The 25,000-nt window shown below is 43.5% G+C and overlaps 1 protein-coding gene across 3 annotated transcripts in view; it reads right to left on the bottom strand.

Annotated features, from left to right (window-relative positions):
- Positions 1 to 25,000, bottom strand: part of PRPF31 (pre-mRNA processing factor 31) — a 61,422-nt gene that overhangs the window by 23,279 nt on the left and 13,143 nt on the right. For all 3 annotated transcript variants that reach the window (XR_015057242.1, XM_085877315.1, XM_085877316.1), the window contains exons 3-9: positions 19,596 to 19,653; positions 19,377 to 19,460; positions 9,074 to 9,171; positions 8,691 to 8,797; positions 8,203 to 8,372; positions 7,949 to 8,106; positions 7,741 to 7,830 (exon numbers count right to left, since the gene is read on the bottom strand). Coding sequence is in view for 2 of the 3 variants with exons in the window: in XM_085877315.1 (XP_085733441.1) it covers positions 7,741 to 7,830; positions 7,949 to 8,106; positions 8,203 to 8,372; positions 8,691 to 8,797; positions 9,074 to 9,171; positions 19,377 to 19,460; positions 19,596 to 19,653 (765 nt within the window). In the remaining variant the exon portion in view is untranslated. The remainder of the gene's footprint in view (positions 1 to 7,740; positions 7,831 to 7,948; positions 8,107 to 8,202; positions 8,373 to 8,690; positions 8,798 to 9,073; positions 9,172 to 19,376; positions 19,461 to 19,595; positions 19,654 to 25,000) is intronic.

The following is a 25,000-nucleotide window of genomic DNA, read 5'->3' as shown; positions in this document are numbered from 1 at the left end:
TCACGAGAAGATAAAGAGCTGCAATTAAATAAAAATTTAAAAAACGATGTTGCTTTGGCCATCAAAAAAAAAAGGAGTTGCACATATATTGGGGCAAACAGGTGATCGACTACACGTTGACAAAGATTTTACTTTGGTTCGTAAACCTGTAATTGTAACTTCATTACTTCTTGCTTGTTCATATGCAGCACAAGGCTGCGGGGTGACATCATTGGCTGAGGGCACGGCAGGATGGCGTAGAGGTACGCACGTTGCCTCTAAGCTGTCAAGCCTGTGTTTAAATCTCAACCAAGCTGTAAACTGCCATCTCGGTGTTTCATCAATGTGTGCTGTCCCTCGGATGGAAGCGAAGCCGGGCGTCTCAGCTGCCGGCGTTAGTTGGTGGACGTTAAATATCCAACGATGTCCTTCACGAAGAGTAGACAAGTCATTGCCCATGCCATGAAAAAATTACAAATTCCTGTCCTAACATAGAGGGCATTGCACCAACGGCACCATTAAAAATTATGCTGTGGTGGAAACAAAGGAAAATTTAACAGGCCTTTCTCCATCCAGAACCCTACCCTACACTACAGAACAAGTTGCTTAACGTGATCGAAGCATTTTCCTCATTTAGACAAATATATATTAAAAAAAAAAAAACATTCGATGAGTACAACAAAAATGTAAATATGCATTTCAATAAAAGAGATATTATCAAAGCTTTTCGACTTGCACTCCAAGATAAAACCGCAAAGCAGATGAAGAAGAAGAAGAAGAAGAAGCACCAAACTCTCACATATAAAGTTACAACGTTGATTGGTTGAGAGAAAGAAAGGACAGGATTACCTGATAGGTGGAACTACAGAGCATCATGAACAATGAGTTGGTGGAAATGAACCATCATGAACTAGAAGGGCACTGGGTAGAGCGCATACCTCCACCACGCAATGCCTGATCCACGAGAACATATCAGGCACAATACATTTTTTGAAATATCGTGCCGTGTATCGTTTTTGGCCCTATCGCTCAATGGTGAAGAATGATTTAAAAAATGAAATAATTCTTGTGTCCATATTCGGGGGTGGGGGGGGGGGCGGTGGTGGTTTTCATGATGACTCAACGTTTACTGTGGTGGAGTTGTCACACAGTCAAACCATCATAGTCAAAATAGATATAAAGTTCAGCCAAAATCATTCTATCTACAAAGAATAGGAATGGTTGACCTGATGAATGTGGCCTCCATTGCATGAAGGTGAGCTAAGCTCTATCCTTTACTCGGGATTTTAAACCAGCCACGACGGTATTGCTCTGCACACTGAGGATTATTCAGTAAATGGTAACCAATTGCAGAGGCACAGGGAATAGTAGTCATACTATGTACATTCTATCCTGAACTTGATAATGGGTATCCTGAACAGATCATCAATATATATATATATATATATATATATATATATATATATATATATATATATATATATATATATATATATATATACATACATACATACATACATACTGTATATAGAAATTCCTGAACCCACGAAAGAATCCTATAATTGGACCTGGTAAATGTCCTGTATACCTAAGTCTACCTGGGAAAGGCAAAGTGTCTCAATGGTATGAAAACCAGATCAAACAGACAGTGTCCTATTCTTACTGTGCTGTTCAACCACGAGTGATTTCCACTACCTGCCGGTTGCTTTAATCAGTCCAAAAGACGTTTTATCCGCCTCTCATACAAATAAGATTATTTACGAATTTCAGTGCCAGTGTGATGCTCGGTACGTGGGCCGCACGTCATTGAGATTGAAGGATCGTATTGAACAACACGTCCCTTTGGGGATCAGACGGGGTCAGTCATCTGAACAGAGACAACTAACTCCAGGCTTGAAAGAATGTACATAGTAGGACAACTATTCTCTGTGCCTCTGCAATTGGTTACCATTTACTGAATAATCCTCAGTGTGCAGAGCAATACCGTATTGGCTGGTTTAAAATCCTGAGTGGAGGACGCAGTATAGCTCACAGTCATCAGTTCAGTGCAATGGAGGCCACATTCATCAGGTCAACCAATCCCATTCCTTTGAGGACAGAAATAATTTGTCCGAACTTTATATCTATGATGGCTTGAATGTGTGATAACTCTACCACAGTCATCATGAAAACCACCCCCCCCCCCCCCAAACTCGCCCTCAGCTAATTAGCATTACATTTCCACCGGTACTTTGGTGAGTCATCTCCGCCTACTCATTATTCATGATGCTCTATGGTTCCACCAACCAGGTAATCGCGTCCCTTCTTTCTCTCAACCGATCAAAGTTGAGGACATTACATTGTAACTTTATAAATGAGAGCTTGGTGCTTCTTCTTCATCTGCTTGAGTTTGTATCCTGAGGAGTGCAAGTCGAAAAGCTTTGATAATGTCTCTTTTATTGAAATACATATTCAAATATTAAAATAAATGTTGCACTTTCCACAAATTGAAAACCCTAAAACTAGAAATATCAACTCAAAATTGCAGACCCTCGCCAGGATCTGATTTGTGCGGTGTTTGTGTGTGGACGACCCATTGACGATGTAGGTTTATGTTCATATCGGCTTAGTGGCCAAATTAAAAAAGGGGCCTAAAATTGTGAGAAACCCCTACCCACGGTAGAACAAGTCACAACCTATTTTTTCTTGAAGAGGGATGTTTGGAGAGTTAGAAAATCATGGTTGTGAACCTGAGATCATTGCACAACATTTTGAGAATCACGTTTACATATGTACCACTGCAGACTGCAAAAATGGATTTAATCGTCACAGATTTTGGCTCATATATTTGTTAATACTGGTGCTACAAACACAAATTTGGTACCAAAATGTGTGGAATAATGACATATATGTCTGTAAAAACCATTTGTGATGTAACAAAGGCTTTTGTGTGACCTACAGGCAAAAATAGTGGAATTTTACTGAACAAATCAGTTTCAGGTTTACCAATAAATATCAACAAAAACATTAGTTACTTCAAAAATATTGGACTTGCAGTCATACTTGTTACATCAACATAATCCAAGTTTATTTACCCTTTGAAAAATATATCTTATGATATAATTGTCACTGAAATGATGTAGTTATAACTGAAATCATACGTCGCCCCACTAATGCTGACCGATAGAAATCCCGAAGCAGATATGCAACATGAAGAATTGGCTTAAGATTCTGACACAATTGTGAAAGTGACTTTTATAGACATCATGTTGATATTAGCTATTTCACATATGACGATAATGAATTCATAACATGCACTGTAACTTATGTACATCTATTACATGAAGTAATACATGTAATACATTCAAAAGTTTATGTCACGCTCTTCATCAGTGCTGTCGTCAAAGACAACAGAATCAACATTTGGACAATCGTCTGCACTACACGAGCAGAATTCAGTGCAGGTCAGTCCTGCAGAGATACAATGACATGTTCTGCTCTGCCTACAGTCATCATTGGTGCAGCATAGGTTTTGAAGAACTTTGGGGATGTAAATATCCTCCGAGGCAGTTTGATCAACAGCCACAGACGTGAGGAAACGTCTCACCTCATCATAGGACACACGGTGTCCTAATTCATGAAGCATGTCAAGGAGATGCTTGCTTCCCAATTCATGATGAACCTGCAAGGCTAAACCAAGCGTTACTGTGGAGTACACTCGACGGCTCTGTGATATTATATTGTGACAAATGGCAATCGTCCTCAGGTTGTTCTTCATAACACCTTCATCACTACAGCTGGTTACATTCGTGTGTGATTTCTCACTGGTGAACCACTGAATAAAGTCCTAGAGTGTATTAGGAACAAATTCTGCACAGTGCTGAATATCTGTTTCCTCGACAGGTGCATACATATTTCCAACATGCTCGATATCAGCCATGTGCTTCCTCAGGATACCAGCTGCAGCATGCAAAGTATGCATTACACTATCTGTGGCTGATGGTACATCAGACGGGATGTCTTCATATTCTAGTTCATCAGTCATGCTCTGCAGAATCGTGGCTTTTCTCAGGGCATCACATAAGGTCACAGAAGAAGAGCATATGATGTCAGTGTGGCCATCAAATGTTACACAGACTATTTGGTCACCATAATATTTAGTTAATCGCTCCTTCAACTTCCAAGTTTTATGCTGTTCTGCATTCGTGGTACCCAGTGAAACCAAATATCAACGTATTCATCTTTCAGATGAACGAGGGTTGTCACTGTCTTAGTTTTGGAGAACAGTTTGTTCCAGATAACATTTCAGTTCATCAAAAGCTTCATCATGTAATGTGCCCATTGTTTCCTCTCCTGATTTATGAATTGCAGCAGTGATGTTCCTTTCTGAAATATAGTGTGAATAGCATAACCTGTGGTACTTGGCATCATAGGCGAACAAATCTGGAAAGGCAAGCATGCACATGTGTATTCTATTGTCTTATCTTTTGTCAGCTGCTGCCAGAACTTTTTCTCTGGTGGACTGTCCAGTTCCTGTAGATACCGGTGTAAGCTTGTTTCTGGAAGTGTTGGATTTTCCACAAATGAAGCAGTTTGTCCTGATGTCAAACCCAGCTGTTTCATTTCTGCTGATTATTGTGTGTTCTGTTGCCACAGACGTGCATGGTTGCTGGTCACTCTCACTGGGGTTGGATGTGGAGATATTTGACTTGCTGGTATACTTGGCCCGACACGATTTGTGGAATGATACTTTCAAATCAAGACTCAATATGTCTTGTTGCAAAGGCCAGATACTTTCGTAAACGTCATCTTTTCCGATTTGACTTGCTTTGAAGATTGCACTCAAACCATTAAATGTTGGGTTCTTTACAACTTCTTGCTTTTTAGGGTTGAGGGGTTTAAAGCATATGATGCAGTGGTCAGTGTCAATTTTACGACGCTTCACAACAGGTGGTTCCAGATCCATAATTGCAGATCAATTGTCAGCACAAGCATCTGAAATGAAATAATTAAAGATAAGTATATATCAGTAGTTTTAGAAAAAGGCAATCAAGCTCAAAATTGATTTTCTGCAACTGGATTTAAAATCATTCTTGTTTGGTTAATGTATACACATGTATTATAAATTAATCAATGTCGGTTACTTTTAGGGGGGGGGTGGCAGATGGTTTCGGTAATAACTTTATTAATTCAACTGATTTATCTTTACGAGTTATATTTCTAAAAAGGAGAATGATAGAGGGTTATTTTGATGTAATATGTAGTAATACAACTCAAATACTTATGAAGAAATTAATTGTTTAGTTGATATTTATTGGTAAACCCAAAGCTGATTTGTTGAATAAAATTCCACTATTTTTGCCTGTAGGTCACACAAAAGCCTTTGTTACATCACAAATGGTTTTTACAGATATATATATATATATATATATATATATATATATATATATATATATATATATATATATATATATCATCATTCCTCACATTTTGGTACCAAATTTGTGTTTGTAGCACCAGTATTAACAAATATATGAGCCAATATGAGCCAAAATCTGTGGCGATTAAATCCATTTTGAAGTCTGCAGTGGTACATAAGTAAACGTGATTTTCAAAATGTTGTGCAATGATCTCAGGTCCACAACTATGATTTTCTAACTCCCCAAACATCACTCTTCAAGAAAAAATAGGTTGCGACTTGTTCTACCTTGGGTAGGAGTTTGCCACCCAAAACCTCATTTGGCCACGAGCCTAATACAGGGGACAAACCAAACTTGAAAAATTTATTGTATCGACAATCGATTCACGTTGCAATTGTATGTATTATATAAATGTAGTCCCATTCCGTACTTCCGAGACATATGCACATTCCAATAGTACGTACTTTATAGATGCACTCATGTTCTTGATACATGTAATCACATTCTATTAGTACATCCTTTATATACATACTTGGTCTAATAGTACGTACTTTATAGAGGTAATCCATTGATTAAAAAGACAATGTGTAATACTGGCTACCACCATGTGTTCTTTGTGGCCTAAATTAGAACATTATGTGCGGACAAACACACAAACATACAGACCCAAATCTCGAAGAAGTTCAGTGACTCAAACTCTTGGGTCTCACTCTCAGCCATGATGTTTCTTGGGTAAGACACATTTCAAAGTTGGCCTCCAAAGCCAAGCTGTAACTGGACATCCTCCATAGTGCAAAGTCCTTTGTTGGCACACCTGAATTCCTATCCATCCACAAGGATTTCATCCGCAGCTTGATGGAGTACTGCTCTCCCCTCAAGGCTGTCTTCCCCTCAAGCCTCACACCTTGCTCAGCTTGACACTGTTGAAACCAAGATCCTTCAAGATCATTGGAATCTCCAATGATGAAACCGAGTCTACGGGCCGATCACTTCACCATCGACAAGTCGGTGGTCCGTCTCTCTTCTTCCGCCTCCTTTCTGGTCTTACGTCCTCTGCCCTCTCTGTGCTTTGTCCCCCACCGGTATCTGCAGGACGCACATGGTCCGCGAGCAACCCCCCTCCAAGAGCAACTGTCAAAATCCAGAACCACTGCTCACCTCCACTCATTTGTTCCTCTTTTTTTCCCTACCTATGGAACAAACTCTCTTAAATCTCATTCTTTCCTTCAGGTCTTCAAGACAGCTGTACACCACCATCTCAAATCATTGCCCATCCAAAACCACAATTCTTTTCCACATACATTAAACCATCCTCCACCCCTCCCAAAATTTGCTTCTGGATCCATCTTATCCACCTCTTGCATTCTCCCCTACCCCTCATCGTTACCCGCATCCCTGGTTTGTCCGTCTTCGTCTATTTTCTCACTTTGCCCTGCTGGTGGCGTTTTCCCCTTCTCCTCCTGCTGTTCCTTTTGTTATGTCGAGTCCTGATCCATTCTGTGTTCTCGCTCTTCCACAAGCCTTGACTACGTATACAAAAACAAATAATAAAAACAAAATGCAGTACCTTCTGGAGAGGGCAATAAAGCACTAATCACAGCCAAGCCATCTTCCTTCATATTATGTTCATACACCTCCACCATTCAGGCTCATCGTCTCCATGCAAGTGCTTGTACAATGATGGATCCATGTCCAATGACATCGTTGGAAATCGACACCATATCTCACACAAAGGCATGAATTGCCAAATTACAGTATTATGTTTACATGAGTAAATTTAAGCAAAGCACAATTCGGTTTATATCTTTAAAACTCCCACCCAGAATGTTCCAAATAGTGTCTAAGTTGGGGCTCGAATCCTACAAGCCTGCGTGCAGAAATTTCGAGAACACAAGGTATTTCCAAGATAGAACATGGTGGAGGGAAAATGAAAATGGAAGTCCTAGAGGCTTGCAGACTTGCACAAGGAATAAACATAGGGACAATACCCTTGGGCACTCACCTGGTAAAAAATGATACTGAGGAGGAAGTAAACATGGGACAGAATCATGAAAACGTACCAATGAACCAATGTTATAGCCAAGACCTATTTTGGGGAGGGGGGGCAACTTATTTCCGACTCCTCGCAACGGACATCACAGGATCTTTGCCATCCATCAACCGATGCCAGCAGATGGGACACTAAGTTTAACGTCCATCAAAGGGATGGCACACACATTGATGAATCATCCTGCCTGTGAAACACTGGGATGACAGTTTATAGCTGGGTCGGGATTCAAACCCAGGTGAGACAGCTGAGAGGTGTTGAGGCCATGGGAACATTGACAAGCAATAAATAAACAAACAATTGTGCTACAAATACCTTTCCGTCTGTACTCTCATGGAAACTATCCACACGTGCTGCGAGCGTACACTTGGCAGCGATCAGCCTCGCAGCCTTTCTTCTCAGATCCTTGAGAGGAATGGGAGGTGAGGCTATTGATCAATGATGGAGAGAAATTACAGCCAGGAAATCAATGATGCGAGATTGCAATAGGGATGTGCACTCAAACCATAAAAATGAAACGTACTGGTGGGAGAGCCTGGACAATAGGCGAGTAGAAGATGAAGCCCGTGTGTGGAAGGATAGCAGTGGAAGAAAATCCAGCAAGTGTCCTCCGTTGAGCCCCGAGAAGGTGAACGTTGCAGGCCGGCATCTTGGAAAGTGGTGTCAAACCTCCGGCGACGCCTGGGAGCAATGAAAACACAATTATCTCAGGAAAATGCCTCCACAGGAAGTTCTGTGATAATTACGAACATACATCGCTCTCATTCAGCAGCGCACCCATAAGCTTGGCTGCAGTCGAAGCCCCCACGATGATAGAGAGATTTGGAGCTATAAGTGACATGCGTGACTCCACAAAGTCTAGAATGCGAAGACGGGCCTCGCTTAGTTCCAGACCCATTGTACAGGCCTCACCCAAAGAGTCCAGCTCTTCAGGCGTGAGAAGAGAACTGGGAAAAGAAAACGTACAGCAGTGAAACTACATGCACTACCAAAGGTAATTGTAGTTTGTTTGTTTTTTGGCAATGCAATTAAGTGTTGCGTCCTCATGGTTGTCTGAGTATACTACATTTACTGTACTGAAGAAGCCCTTTCAACATCAGGACCTCAAAAGGAACTGTGAGGCATAAAGCACAATTTCATCACGTGGGCAATATACCAAATTAATATGGTGGGGCTATTTCGTAATGATTTTGTTTGGAGTGGGGGAGTTGAGGAAATAAAAATAAGTTCAAGCATGGCAGGCAAAAAAAAAAACAAAAACCCACCCTTGCGTAGTGGAGGCAGTCACACTGACGACCATTATGGTGGCGTGAGTCAATACCTGCTGCAGCACTTCACTGCTCTTACATCGTTCCAGTTGGTTCCCCAGTTCCTGAGAGTGCAAGCAGAGGAACAACAGCAAGTTGCCATCTTTTTGAATTCCTCATCAGTCTTTATTACAAACCATCAAAGAGACTGTCCATTTTAAAATGACGTCTTACAAAATGGGGACGTACTTCTCGAAGACGAGCAATTATTCGATTCTAAACAGGTCACATAATAAAAGAGGAAAAGGACCATAAAGCAGATGTAAATGACGATAGTCCCAGAGTGCTTGAAAGGTTTTTGGAAGGAAAAGCACAGCGATGGAGTAACAAGAAGAGCTCACCTTGACTGTACGGATATATTCCAGAGCCCCTGGCACAAGAGACTCCAATTCTGGAAAACGTTTGGAGTACTTATCCCTTACAAACTTGTGAATAATATCTGAGGTTTTGGAAACAAAAATAAAATAAAATAAAATAAAAAAAAGAACGAAACTATAAATCTTACTCAGTAATTGGAAGGCAAAAATCATATTTAAAAATTACATTGTAATGCTAAAGTTCTTGGCAATCTGTGCTACAAGTTCTGTCTGCCTGTCACCATTTTTCTCACAGATGGCTGAACAGATCTTCATCAAACTTTCAGAGGTTCATCAGTGAATGCCGAGGAGTGTTTTGTACAGAAAAAAAAATAAAAATTGCCTTTGTAGCTATGTGAAAGGTAATATTAAATGACCTCGTCCCCATTCCTTAGTGGGTGTAGGGGAGTGTTTTAGGCACTCATAAATAAAACTGATTTCTGCAAAATGTCAACAGGATTAAAGCAGCATCAGGCAACGCCGGGTACCCCTGCTAGTACAGTATTGCATATTCAAAAAACCCAGGGACTTTTCAGGAGTAACAATCATCATTATCCAAATTCGCCTTTGAATGCCAACCAGGAATACAGTAATTCAATTCCACATCAATTTCAACTGCCCATAAAAGAACTGGAATAAGGATATTTCCAAAAGAGGGATTGCAAAAACCATCCACTTAATGAGACAACTTACAATCAGTGACATTGTCACTTTGAATGACACAAGTCTCAAAAATGTGTTCCTTGAGAAATACTGATCATCTCCGAATGTCAAGCAATGATCGTGGAGGTTCCCCCACGAGCATTTCTGGCAGGCTGGGGGCAAGCAAGGCTCAGCCTATTGGAGGTTGTTCAGGGTACACAAGAGGGTGGTGATGGAGTAAGGGGAGTTTAGTATGAAACATTATCCCCAAAAATGTGTACAATTTCAATGGTGGACTTTGTTTGATGCTTCACTTTAGTCTCGAGTGTCGTGATAGAAGTATTGATCAATCAATCAACCGTAGAATAGAACCACATTTAGTTTGATGTGTTGTGTTCTGCAGTTGTACTTTACAAGCCCTTAACCCTAGTCAAAAATTATTTCCGAGTGTCTGTTAGGCAGTGTTAGTACAGTGTGAAGTGACTGCATGTACGCCTACAATTTAATACGAACTACTGTAGAATGGCACTCGGTGGAGCGCATATCTCTGCCAGGCTGAACAGTTTATGTTTTGTATCCCATTGATAGGCCGAATCTGAATCCGGCCTTTCACCAAAATTGAATCGGCTTGTTTAGTTCTTGTCACCTAACCAACTCATCCACATAGTTTTGTCATAACTTGTCCACGGCTTCTTAAAATATTGTGCTGTATATTGTTTTTGGCCACATCTCTCAATGGTGAAGTATCATTTGAGGTATTAAAAAAAAAATTCTCATATCCAGATTCGGATATTCACCAAAATAGTGTCAGACACCCAATCTGTTCACCAAATTTTATTTTTCCGAATCCGTCCAGAAGTTTTTGAGATATCGTGTTAAATATCATTGTTCACCCGAACACTCAATGGTGAAGAATGACTTTAAAATATTCAAGCATCCAGATCCAGATCCGGATCTTCACCAAAATCTAATCAATTCGTCCTCGTCCCACACCCAAACCCATCCACCAAATTTCATCTGAATCCGTCCACAACTTTTTCAGCTATCCTGCTGACAGACAAAGAAACAGACAGACAGACAGGGGTGAAAACATAACCTCCTTCCACCTTTAGTGGCAGAGGTAACAAATTGGCACGCACGCACGCACGCACGCACGCACGCACGCACGCACGCACACACACACACACACACACACACACACGCTGTCAACAAGCAGATGTAAATTGAGGCTACTGATTAATTTCGCCCTTTTTGGGGCTCGTAAGGGGTGTGGGCAACACACCGCTGGTCCATCGACTTCGTGACTTTGAAGCCTTATGGCTTTATACTGGTTAATGATGTGTTCCTCCAGGTCAGAGTACTTCATTAATCATCTTCATAGAACTCGGGACCACGATAAGATAATGGTGATGCCTCGCGTCGTGATTGGTGGGGCGGATTGTCCGTGTGGCAAATGGCATTTGTTGGTCCCACATTGTGCAACTGTAGTGGGACTCGATCTGGTGTACTCACCAGTCACAGATGGAGGTGCATCATTCACCAATATATTGTTGTAGTCATCCGGGTTGTTCTAGTTTCCTGGTCCGAATTCGGCGAGTCATCCCAATACAACCATTGTGGTCAATGGATTCAAAGACCCCTCAGCCAGATAACGTGTCAAACAGTCACAATATCGTACTCATTGGGGGCACCGAATCAGTCGAGCACTATGCCAATTACGTAGCACACGCCTCGTCCCAATTCGGCCGAGTGAGCAAGAGGTGAGTGCCACGGTCTTTATGTATGACTAACTTACGCCACCAACTGTCCCTCAACGGGCTTTCTTTAAGTATTATCAGAGGAACGACAACCTGAATTTACCCCGAGACCAGGTATATTTATTAAGGCGATGTTCGTCACAGGGAAGGGAACACAAGGAAGCAAGCAATAACAATTAGAAAACAAACAAAAACCCTTACCCACTACCATACATACATGCCCACAAACCAACAAACGATCGAGATCCTTAATTATCTAAAGCCTTATTTGAGCCCACAGACACATCACAGGAGATAGACCAGAGAGGTGACCAGACTGAAATACCACAAGCTGTGTTGGGTGGGACACAGGCAAAAACAGATGCAGGGTGTCGGAAAGATAGTCACATCCTTCACACAACAGCTCGCTCCGCACGCAACCCGATATGAGCTACGAGAGGGGAGTTGTGGCTGGCTGGGTGGGGGCATGGCATCACACGGCAGCTCAAGCAGACTTCCCTCAGCCTTACTACAGGTCAGTCCCAGGCATCTGCACTCCCACCTCTCCTCCCTTCACCCCCTGCTGGGCATGCATTTATTGTCTCTGGCCCCCACCTTAAGCCATGATGTACAGTGTCCTCTCACTCAACATTAGGCCATTTGTCGCTCAGGTGGCATTCCCCCTCCCGCTCAAACAGGAGAAAATCACTTTCCATGCTTAAACTTCAGGCGGATGACCTACCGAGCCACTAAAAAGAGCCAAAGGGATCGCAGTTTTAGACACATACATAAGGGAGGGTGGATATTGTCTGTCTAGCGAGACATATAACCGACGCATATCTAACGTCACAAAGAATTACCTCACACTTGCTCTATTGCATTCATTATGGATAGAACTGAACTATACTAAGCAATGTTACCCCCTGAGTCATTTCCACAATAATATATATTGTTACGGGCCAGGGTTCGAGGTTTGCTACGAGGGGAAACCCTCGAATTCCTCCTGAACATCTGGTCCTAAGGCCACCAGCCGAGGATAACTGCGCGGCTCGGCAGGTTGCGAATCAACCACGAACGCTGATTAATACCGCCAATCCTGGCAGGGATTTCACTACTTTGCGGGTTACCTTACCTTTGGATGACCGCACCAAGCGAGTTTTGCGCCCTCAATGCACACACGGATTACTGCGGAGCGATACAGTGAGTGTGCGGTGGCTAACAAGAGCAAATCACGTGGGGTAAAGCTTGCTGGCTAACACTACGTACAGACTATGCTCGACCAATGGAGGAACAGACACGATGAACTGGGTACATTTACAATGCAAGCAATATATTATTAAAAGGGCGAGGAAAGGTATATGTACAAACAAGCAAAGGTTTTAATAAGGAAAATATGTACAAGCAGGGGAAAGCAAGGAACTGTGTGGTGCAGCAAAAGAGAATACAGTTACAAACAAAATAGGACACAAGGCAGAGGTAAACCATTATAAAACTTGCACAATCATATTTACACTAACATGACGGGCGCAATCAGAAGCACTCCTGAGGAAAATTAGAAAGCAAGAAGGATAAGAGACGTACGAGGTGGTTTCGACCTCTTGGTCACCAGGCAAGGTCGACGGACCTGCGCAAACCCAGTCACTGAGGAGAGGGAAAGAGGAGGAAAACTGAGGGTGTCTAACATGCGTGGTCGGTTAGGGGGGAGTGTGGTGAGGGGTATGGTGATTGGCAGATGATATGCAGAGAGGAAGATGTAAAAGATGTTGATCGGTAGCTCCAAATAATTGTCGATGCTCTTTTATTGCGTCCACGGTAGACGAAACAGAAACAAAGAAAAGAACGTTTGAGGAGATAGATCTCCTTATACTTCACTATCAGCCGAAGTGGATTGCAGTACTCTCTAATACAGCATTGAGCTACATCTAGCGTCTGACTCTTCCACCCATTTCGCTCGTTCTGCAAACCAGGAATGCACAGTGACCACAAAAAAGAAGAAACTGCAGCTCGAGAATGACTCAACGTGCAGCCAGAGAACCAAGAGAACTGAGCTTCTCGAATGAATTGAGCTCCGAATGTGTGGAAAACACAGCACTTTATAATACCCTGGTGGGGTGGGTGGGGGGGTGGAGGTTTAGAAGCAGATCAGGATGAGCTGTTGGTGTTTTCCAGCACCTTCATTGGTTTGCAGCCAATTACCATGTTGTTGGCCCTGCCCACGCGATGGTCCGGTAGAGGAAAAGGGGCCCCATTCGCCTTTAACCTCCATCACGCGATGGAGCTTTTCACTTCACATGGGCTGAACAGCTGGTCATGTGGCTCGGCCGCAAACACGTGCAAAACACTCAGTGAGGGCCACTATCGATAGGAACTTCAGGGCTACCGACATGAAGTCGAACGGAGCCTAACACACACTTGCACCCCAAGTCGGAGGTCCGTATGTCCAGAACAGAGTGACAACAATGGCGTCCCACACTCCCTCGTTTCGTTTTGGTCCCAAAAGGCAGTGGCGGTCACTGGTGGTGACCGTGGTTGAGTGATGGCAATGTCAGCGTAGAGGTGAGCATAGTGTTGGCTTGTGGTGGTTGTGCTTGGGGCCATTGGTTGTTCGTTGTAGTTGAGGTGGCAATGGTGAATGTGAGTTTGAGTTGTGGTTCGATGGTGTGGCAATTATTATAAATGCGTTTTGGTGGTGTATAAAATGTTGTCGCGTTGGGGTTCGAGTATGGTGAGGGCTGAGGTGTAATGTCCGTTGGATTATTGAGCATGTTTTGAATGGATGTTGGCGTGCGTATGTTCATGACTGCCTCTTGCTATGGTGTGCATGCTTGCGTGAAGAAAGGTTCATGTTTGCAGTGAAGCAAAATAAGTAAGTAAAGAAGGGGAAGAAAAAAAACTACCCAAAGCCCACGCAACACATATAACCCATAAACACATTAGACATAAGGGAAGAACTATCTGGAATGAATACTAATGGAATAACTATCTCGGGAACCACAATATGTTGTGTGCTATTGCCTTGTGGAGTGACAGTTTCACAGAACCATAACAATATAATGCTTATTAAGTGGGAATTTATGACATATACAGGATACATATGGAAGGAGTAAAGTACAAAGGAGACAATTTATAATATTCTAATAAGACTGTGCAGAAAGATCACCAGAGTGTGAGATTTCTCGTCACTGCAAGATATGAAATCTAGCAATAGCAAGCTGTTTGTAGAGGGAGGGACTTTCATGAAGGTTATCGCTTTGAGAATATATTGTTGGGAATTTGCGTCCGCCGGCATGCGGACGGCCGCGTAACTCGAATCGCGGCACGTCGCCCACCGGACGGACAATTCTGTCGTGACCCTCTCGGACCAACGCCGGGAGCTAGTCACGGGTGGGCCTTTCGACCTCACCACGATCGTGCCAATCGGCCACCCGCGTCGGATAGGGTTGTTCGCCAAACTCGACCTAACTAAGTACCCACGCGGATGGTAAACCAGGCGATCGTACCTCGCCGCAGGTCGACTCCGGACACAAGCCGCTTGGGCGGCCCGTTCGGTACGATCGGGAAAACCGAGCGGTGTTATCGTCGACCTCGATGGTTAAGATTATTTACCGGGCGTTTTGCACCCACTACGAACCCTTTACGTGAAGCAGGATGGAGATTCAATTAGAGAAAAGACGAAGCGAAACGGGAAAACAGTTCACACAATGCACATTTATTTCCCGGCACACGGAAAGCACGTATATACAGCCATACAGTCAAAATGCACATAAAGCAACCAAAACAATAAAAGCAACAACGACGCAGAGTTAATACCGACGACGCGCACACACGGCAACACTTGTACAGTTTTACTTCACAGACGGCGCCAACACACATTTACACAAAAGCAAAGGAAAGAAGCCACCTTCATAGACAAGGAGGCAGACAGGCCTGTAGGCCAAATGTGCGCGGGACCTAGAGGAGTGGCCAGGTCCGCGAGACCGGAGGGGGTCCTACCAGTGTCCTCGTGACGCGTTGGCGGGCGAGCCGCAAATGTGGCCGCGCGTTGTGCCCCGACTCCGTGCTCCTTGGCGGGTTTCGTTGGCACCATGTGTGGGTGGGGGGGGGTCCCCTTTTGCACTATCTCAGCGCGGGGGAAAGGGAGATTGTTGATGCCCTGGGGGAGGGGAGTGGCTGGCTGGCTTGGGTCCCGCGACGAGACGAGCGATCCCCCACACCGTAACCTCGTCGCCGACCGCCGTCCTTCTCGCCTCGGATCCGAGCTCCCTTGCCTGCAGTTCCACCGCGCGCACTCGCCTCAATTTCACCAACGCAATGCAACGCGTCCCCAACAGCCACTTTTTGACGACCCTCTTCAGGCAACTCCAGAACTCAGCTCTTCCTGCAACTCTTCTCAGTTCCACACTCTCCTCACCCGACCGACTCTACCCTCAATTCGCCTTGCGCTCGCCTTTTTATAGGCGGGCAGGAGCAGCCAATATGCAAATTTTAGGATCAGAACGCGATTGGAGGCGGGGCCACACCCCCCCCCCCCCGGTCAGCCATTGGTCGGGCAAAAATGGGCGTGAACCTCTCCTGATCCTAAAATTTGCATATACGGACTTCACATACACACGCCTGGAGGCGGGGCCAAGCCACCCCGCGCTCGCTAATTGGACGGAGGAGAAGTGGGCGTGTAGCGTTTTTGATCCGAATTTTCCCTCGGAAAGGCCACCATTCGCGCTCGCGGCTCGGTACGTTCGGCACCAATCGCCGAACGGGCCCGAGACAGCCCGACGTTCAGTGTTCACAGGTGGTGCGGTTGTCGGTTGTGAAGGAGAGAGGCGAAGGTGGTGGAGGGTTTTCGGTGGTGGTATGATGGTTATGGTGCCGTTTGGGAATGGCAGTGATGCAATGATGTGGGAACGTAGATGGTGGCGGTGGCGTGGTTGTTGTGTGATGGCGGTTGAGACGTGGTTGGTTCAAAATAAAGATAGAACAGAAAAAAACGGCTAACTCAAAGCGTCGCAGCCCGGATGAATCACATAAATTCCCTCTATACAATGGGTTTGGGCGAACTACACATGTACTTCGAGATATCTCACCTACGGGCCCTTTATGGTGTAATGCGAATTTCCACAGCCGTAACAATATGTAAATGGGATAGCAGAGTTGGAAAGGTGGGGGAGACGAAGAGCCACTTGTTAGTTGCCTTATTGTGTGCAGTGCCATGCCGGAGTGCTGTGTTTCGCACTTGTGCTTTGACTTCAAAAGAAACTCGAGTTTGGAATTAATCCGCTTGCCAGTTTGCACATCGATCGAGTAAAGAAACTTTGGGTGTTGTGACAAACCTGCATTGCACCATTTCAGCTGCTACTCCTCCACCCTCAAACCTACCCAGGCACAGCCAAGTGAGCCTTTTTCAAAAAAAATAAAATCAAAGAGAACTCAGTTCAAAAAAAAAAAAAAATTCTGGCTGCCAGACCATGTGTCCAATCAAGTTTAAATTTAAAATGCTCATTCTGGCCTCATCACTACAAGATCATAATTGTGAAGTTTCATGTCGATTGATTAAGCGCTTCCAGAGAAAACATTATTTAATATTTCTCTTCAATCTAATATGGCTGCCAAACCATGTAACCGATGACATTATATGTGTGAACCTTTTGTTCTTCATGGATAGGCGGTCATACGTGAAAAGTTTTGCCTCGATCTGTTCAGCCACTTCAGAGATTTTTGAAGGTTTTTTTTTCTTTTTGAAAACAATATGGCTACCGAATTACATGACCGATGACATCATCAATTTTTTTTCTGTGGACCATTTTATCCCTGGATGACCCTCAAAAATTTTCATACTGATCAGATGTAGCGTTCCACATATGCAATTATGACGTCATTAAAAAAAAATCACTCATTCCCCATAAGGAGTACTTGCCATGTGCCAAGTTTCAATTTTTTTTTCCTTGGTGGGGTTTCAGAGATAGAGGTCCAAAGTTTTTCCGTTTTTCAAACATGGCTGCCACACCACGTGACTTATGATGTTGCAATTATGATTAAAACATTCTACATGAGTAGTCGCACAGATGGTGTAAATTTCGTCTCAATCCGATAAGCGGTTGCGGAGAAAAGAACGAAAGTTGTGAGTGGACAAATAGACAGACAGACAAACAAACGGACCCAAATTCGATACCCTCTCCTTCGGCGAGGGTAACAATATATATCATTTAAACTGCAGGAGCAAGAATTAGCCAGAAGTGATGAAAAGGCAAACAACATAAAATAAACTTTGGACTCCATCGCAATTCAATGAGACGTTTTAATTTTCCAGCTCCAATTCATTAACTTCCGCCATCGAAGATCGGAGGTTACTGTTTTCACCCCTTTCTGTTTGTTATCTTGCCAAAACGAAGTTTTTGCAAGATATGTTAGTCAGCTTCTCTTTTTTTTGTCTGAAATCACGTATAAATAATTCTGCGGAGCACAGTTATCATTGGAAATTTTTGTAACTTTGCATATCAGAGGCCTATAAGAGGTCCCTTTCAGTGCACAAAATTTTGAAGGTCAAGGTCAAAGGTCAAGGTCACTTTGTCGCAAATCAGGGGAGTCGACGAAACCCTTATTTTTTGAGTAATTTTGATCGGATCATCTTCAAACTTCATGGGAATATAGTTCATGGTCTGCTGCTCAGCTGATTAATTTTTGGTGGCAATTGGCCTTGACCTTCATGTTTTTTTTGTCTGTAATCACATATAAATCACTCTGCAGAGCACAGTTATCATTGGAAATTTTTGTAACTTCGCATATCAGAGGCCTATAGAGGTCCCTTTCAGCGCATAAAATTTCGAAGGTCAAGGTCAAAGGTCAAGGTCACTTTGTCGCAAATCAGAGGAGTCGACAAAACCCTTATTTTTTGAGTAATTTTGATCGGATAGTCTTCAAACTTCATGTGAATATAGTTCATGGTCTGGCGCTCAGCTGATTAATTTTTGGTGGCGATTGGCCTTGACCTTCATGGTTAGCACCTAAGGTCAATCATATTTGACCCTAAGGTCAAATTTTCAAGTTTTAGGAACCATATCGTGTAGTACCTCAAATTGAACAGCTCGATGAGTGCTTTCTAGATATGTCAAGCTTGAGACATTATGATGTCATTTGGTGACGTTATGAGGCAAACGCATATTTTTCATGGTTACTCTGGAACGATTCTCATCGGAATCTCTCGTAGGCAGATATTCCTAAAAGGAGTCGCTCCTGGTGGATAGCAGCTCTGTTCACCTCAGTGTGACCTTAAAGAAGTCACACGTGGTCACCTTTTGGCAAGATACGGGTCACCCTATGGGTGACATTGGTTTGTTTGTGAACAGTATTACGGAAAAACTCCTCGACGGATTTCGACGAAACTTGGTGGGGGGATTAGGTATGGTCCAAGGATCATGCCATTAGATTTTGCCGCTATGGCGGCCATTTTGAAAAAATATTTGAATATTTTTTTTTGCATTTCTACATGTTTTAAGTGATTTCCAACCCCCCCCCCCCACCAAATAAAATTGTTCGAGAAAAAAAAAATATTTTTGCAACTTTTTTTTTCAACAAAATTTCGATTTTTTTTTTTGCATTTCTACATGTTATAAGTGATTTCCAACAAAAAACATGCCAAAACTATAATTGCGGCTGATTTTGGAACTTCAGGTGGATATACCCACGTAAAATCAATTTCTGTCTCAAAGAATCTAGTTATGACGAATGAATTGAGTATGTAAAATGGAAAGTTGCAAACTATACCTCTGTGAGCACTGTTGACATCAAATTGAATGAATAGGATATCAAGGTCACTTGAGTGACCTAGCAGTATTGGCGGCGGAGGTTTTGCACTCTACCGAGTGCTCCCCCTCTAGTTACCCTTAAACCACACCCATGCTTCCCGGCTTCCTTACTGATTTCGTTGTCAATCTCAACAGTCATGTTGTTTGAATCAACAATAAGCTTGTATTCGGGATCTGCCTCCACAGGTCCAAGCACTGCAGAACAACACGAAACAATGGCTCAAGTTCAACAGTGAAAAGCAGAAAAACATTAAAATAATACAACAAAGTTACAAATCGTAATCAAGAAAACGTCAACAGATCTATAATAAGCTCACCAAGTAAACTCACCTTCTGAAGTCTTTGGCAGTGCCATGTACACTTCAATTGTCTTCATAGTATTTGCAAACTAAAAGTACAAGAAAATGCATACAAGGTAAATTGAAGACTTTCCACTCCAAAGATACTTTTAACCCCAGAGTGAACTTGGATTTCATTTGCACAAACTGATGTGTGTGTGTGTGTGTGTGTGTGTGTGTGTGTGTGTGTGTGTGTGTGTGTGTGTGTGTGTGTGTGTGTGTGTGTGTGTGTGTGTGTGTGTGTGTGTGTGTGTGTGTGTGTGTGTGTGTGTGTGTGTGTGTGTGTGTGTGTGTGTGTGTGTGTGTGTGTGTGTGTGTGGTCAAAAATATTGCCACCCTTGCACTTTTTTCAAATAATGGACCAGTTCTTCAAGAAAGTTGTTGAAATTAAAAACTCTTTTGGTATCCACACATGTATTTTTTTGGTTTGCAGTGGAACAAAACAAAAAAATCTGGGAAAAAAAAAAAAAAACACTAAATCTGAGCTTATTCCACACAGAAATACAAAATGGCCTGGACAATATTTTTGGTACCTTTTAGAAATTGTGAGAAATAACGAGACTTCAAGCAGGTGATTCTCCTAAACTTTGGAATTTAACTCACCTGTGGTGAGTTGCAAGTGCCTGCAACATAAAAACAATCATTCATTCAACCAGTTTGAATGGAGAAAAGGAGACATTCTGCTGTTTTGTCACTGTGTGCACCACAATGAGCATGGAGAAAGAAAAAAAGATAATTGTCTGAGGAGGTCAGACACAAGATTGTAACCAAGCATGGACAATCTCAAGGTTACAAGTACATCTCCAGAGACCTTGATGTTCCTGTGTCCACCGTACGCAATGTTATCAGGAAGTTTAAGGCCCATGGCACTGCAGCCAACCTCCCTGGAAGTGGCCGCAAGAGAAAACTTGATCGAAGATTGCAGCGAAGGATTGTTCCAATGGTGGAGAAAACACCTCGATCAACTGCCAAACAGATTCAAGCTGACCTTCAAGTTGCTGTGCTGCCTCTGGAACTGAGTGCCTTGAATGTGTGCATGGCATCATGATATCAGGAGATTGCCAAGGCATTTTGAAGCACAATGTTCAACCCAGTGTCAGAAAGCTGGGTCTCTGTCAAAGGTCATGGGTCTTGCAGCAAGCCAACGACCCCAAACACATTTCAAAAAGCATCCAGGACAAAATTCAAAAAGCATTCAAGACAAAATGCTGGACTGTTCTGAAGTAGCCAGCAATGAGTCCAGATTTAAATCCCATTGAAAACCTGTGGGGAGATCTGAAAACAGCAGTTTGGAGAAGGCACACCTCAAATCTGGGAGAACTGGAGCAGTTTGCACAAGAAGAGTCGGTCAAGCTTCGAGTAGAGAGGTGTAGGAAGCTCATTCATGGCCGAAGGAAACGCTTGACTGCAGTGATTTTGTCCAAAGGTTGTGATAACAAATATTAAATTGAGGGTATCAATGCCATTTCTTTTTATATTCTGATTTGAAAGGATATATTAAGTTCTGAAACAAAAACGAATGTTCTGTAATATTAACAGTGAAATAAACAATTGTGGAGACAAAATATTGTTACGGTTGTGGAAATTCGCATTACACCATAAAGGATCCTCAGGTGAGATATATCGGTGAGTTCATGTGTAGTTAGCCCAAACCCGTTGAAAAGAGGGAATATATGTGATCCATTCGGGCTGCGATGCTTAAGTTAGCCGTTTTTCTTTGGCTATTGTTAATTTGGTGCAAGAACAACAACAACAAACATCGCCACAACCAACATCTCACAATCACGCCATTCACTACACGACGCCACCTTCCACAACTACGCTCCCACATCTTCGCCACTCGCCATTCAACGAGCACCGTGCAGGCGCGTGCAAGAACAAAAACCAACAACGCCTGTGGGGTTTTCCCGCCGAATTTCCCCGCCTGATGCTTCTGCCTGAATCCCCCCACCACGCTTGGTGTGAAGGGGAGGGGTGCGGCAGCTCGTTCCCGATTGGTGGATGCACGGCGTGAGGCGGTCGGAGTGGGGGCACACCCCCCTTCGAGAGCTTTCTGGAAATGCCTCGAATGGAGGTGGAGAGAGAAATGGGGAGGAGCAACGGGGCGGAGCCGGCCCCTACAAAAGGCGTGGGCATGGAGAGGCTCGTGTGCGAGGAAACTCTTGGTTCGTTCAAGCGATTGACAAAAGGCGTGTACATGAAGGTCGACGACAACGTCGTTCCCTTTCCTGTTCCCTTGTCCCTGAAGGGGAATTGTGGAGAGTTGTGGTGATCGTCCCTGGTCGGAGGTTCTGTTCGTTCGTCCGAGCTGTCGAGCGGACTACACGAGCGACGCGCGGCACGAGCTCGCGGACGACGCCGGAGGGACTCGGAGTTACGGTCGCCAAGGACTCGACGTGCTCAGGGAAGTCGCGACTTCCATTTCTTTTGGGTTTTGTGTAAACTAGTACGTGCCCATAAAAAAAAAAATAATAATAATAATAATAAAAAATAAATAAACCACACAGGCCGTTTCTTTGCTCTCACGTGCCCGTACGTGCGTGACCCGGAAGTTCGATATTATTCGCAACTACGATTATTCGCAATTTATTTTTAATACCCAATTACTCAATTAGCGCCAATGTATTTTACCTTTTCGCAATGTCGTGGCAAGGAAAAACAAAAAGAGAAGAGAAGAGAGAGAAAAAAAATTTACTTCCTGGTTCGGAGCATACCAGCTCACTCTGATGTTCCCGAAATTTATACACCGTCTAATATGAAAACGATCATAACTTGGGCAATTGTGTTTATCTATAAATGCGCATAAGAAATCGAGAAATTATTAGAATACACGAAGTTATCACTCTCCGGAAGCCCGTACGTTGTAAAACGTAATGGGGAACGTGGCTGTGCTTCCCTTCCCCATCGGCCACGCCCACGCATCAACGTGTCTTGTCATTGGTTTGGTAAATAAATGGCCATAACTTGGGAAGCACTTGTCCGATTAATATCAAACCTTGAAAAGGCACATCCTCAGGTCCCTAGCAATATACCTGGCAAGTTTCAATTAGATCGGACCAGAGGTTGTCGAGAAACAGCGGACACACACACACACACACACACACACACACACACACACACACACACACACACACACACACACACACACACACACACACACACACACACACACACACACACACACACACCTGGAATTATAGACAGATGTGTGTGTGTGTGTGGCGCCAGTCTTGAAAAGTAGAACTTTTTAAGTGTTGTAATAATCATATTCGGTTGTAGCTCTGCATTGTGTCCTAGCTTTTATATGTGCATCACTGTATGGCTGTGAATACGTGCTTGTCTGTGTGTGTGCGTAATAAAGTGTGCTTGTCCAATTGTTCCCCGTCTCGCTGCATCATTTCCTTTGTTGAATCTCCATCTTGCATCACGTAAGGGATTAATAGTGGGTTTTAAAACACCCGGTAATTAATCGGAACCGTCAAGGCTGACGATAACTCCGCTCTGTTACCCCTGTAATACGGAACGGACCGCTTAAGCGGTTTGTGTCCCAGGCCGACCTGCAGTGCAGTGCAGCCCCACGGTAGGTTACCCGCGCGGGTACTTAGGTATATCGACATTCGGCGATTCACCCTATTTCGCACGGGTAGACTGCGGACTGGGTGGTGGTGGGGTTAAATCCCCACCCGTGACTGGTTTCTGGCGGTAGTCCCAGGACGGTCACGACTGAATTGTCCGTCCGGTGGGCGACGCGGTCGCGATTCGAGTTGTGCGGCCGATCGCACGCCGGCGGGCGCGAATTTGTAACAATACTTTGTTAATTTCAACCTATTTTTCGAGAAAATTATGAATTATTTGAAAAAAGTGTAAGGGTGCCAATATTTTTGGCCACCTATGTAAATATATATATATATATATATATATATATATATATATATATATATATATATAAATATATATATATATAAATATATATATAAATATATATATATATATATAGTTACGGATTTCAGAATCCGGTCTGATGAATGCATCCACACATCCAGGTCCTCAAACAGTTATTTCCCGAAATGCATGTTCAGATTAGCCCCATCCCCATGTTTAATGAGATTTTAAATGTGATGTCTTGAGAAGGGTAAAGAATAGATCCCCTCTCTTATGGGAAGTTCTTTTTTTTTCTTCACGACAGACACGTTTACACACATTTTTCGCGAGCGCTGACCCCGCCATATTTTTCCTCAGCAACGTTTATGCACATATTTATTTTGCGAGGTCTGACCCCACCTTATTTTTCCTCAGCAACATTTATGCACATACAGTAGACTAGGCGTAAGTCGGCAGCGTGTAACTAGTCACTTCGCCTAAGTCGGCAGCGTCAAAAAGTCCCGAATTTATCTCATGTTAAGTCCCTATGAATAAAGGGTCATCCCTCTGTAAGTCGTCATCTCTAAGTCGTCACTTCGTCTAAGTCGTCAGATGTTGTCTGTTCCCACGTAATGGAAACTCAAGTAAATTACCACTCCTAACTCGTCACATGGAACTGCTGTCTCGTGAGAATCCCGATTTCATGGAATCGTGATGCTCGCTCATTGGTTTACACCGCCAGTGATAGGCTATTTATAACTGCGTACACACGTTGATCGCACTGCAGGCAGGACAATGGCGACTAAGCGTAAGCTTACAACTAAAACATACCAAGAAAATACGACATTATCCAGTTTTGCGAGGCAAACCCACTGATGAAGAAAACAGCCATAGCTGAGAAGTTGGACATCAAACGGCAGACATTGAACGATATCTTGAAGAATAAAGGCACGATGTTTGGACAAGTGGAGAAGATCGCGAGGCCGGTGGTAAGTGTGAAACGCGTGAAACGTGTGTCCTTTGAAGATGTCGATGACGCGCTCATCATCTGGTTTCGGCAAATTTCGGCTCAGCCAAATATTCGGTTGGACGGTGAAATGTTGTTGCTGAAGGCACGTAAATTCGCTGCGGACCTTGGGCATGATGATGCCGAGACCTTGCCGATGCACTGGATAGACAGATTCAAGGTGAGGTGGGAATCGGCAAGGTCAAGAAGTGCGGCGAATCAGGCAGCAAGGATTCGGCAGTGGTGCACGACTGGAAGGATGGCAAATTGAAAGACATCTTGGAAAGGTATCAGCCTCGGGACGTGTACAATGCCGATGAGAATGGGCTTTTCTGGCAGATGCTGCCAGAAAAGTCTCTGGGGTTCGTTGGTCAATCCCATCATGGTGATAAGCAGGCGAAGTTGTTGTCTTACAGTTGTTCATTATCTTTACTTTTGATAAACTGATTCATGAATTCCATCTTTGCTTGATCACTTTCCAACTCACCAATGAACCCCCACCTATGCCCCGAGGATTGTGTTTTCCTTTT

This window comes from Eptatretus burgeri, chromosome 4 (genome assembly GCF_056783735.1).
Source record: "Eptatretus burgeri isolate ZD-2024b chromosome 4, Ebu_testis_v1, whole genome shotgun sequence".
NCBI lineage: Eukaryota > Metazoa > Chordata > Myxini > Myxiniformes > Myxinidae > Eptatretus > Eptatretus burgeri.
The sequence above is the reverse complement of the archived record's forward strand: the minus strand, read 5'-3'. Positions and strand labels throughout refer to the sequence as shown.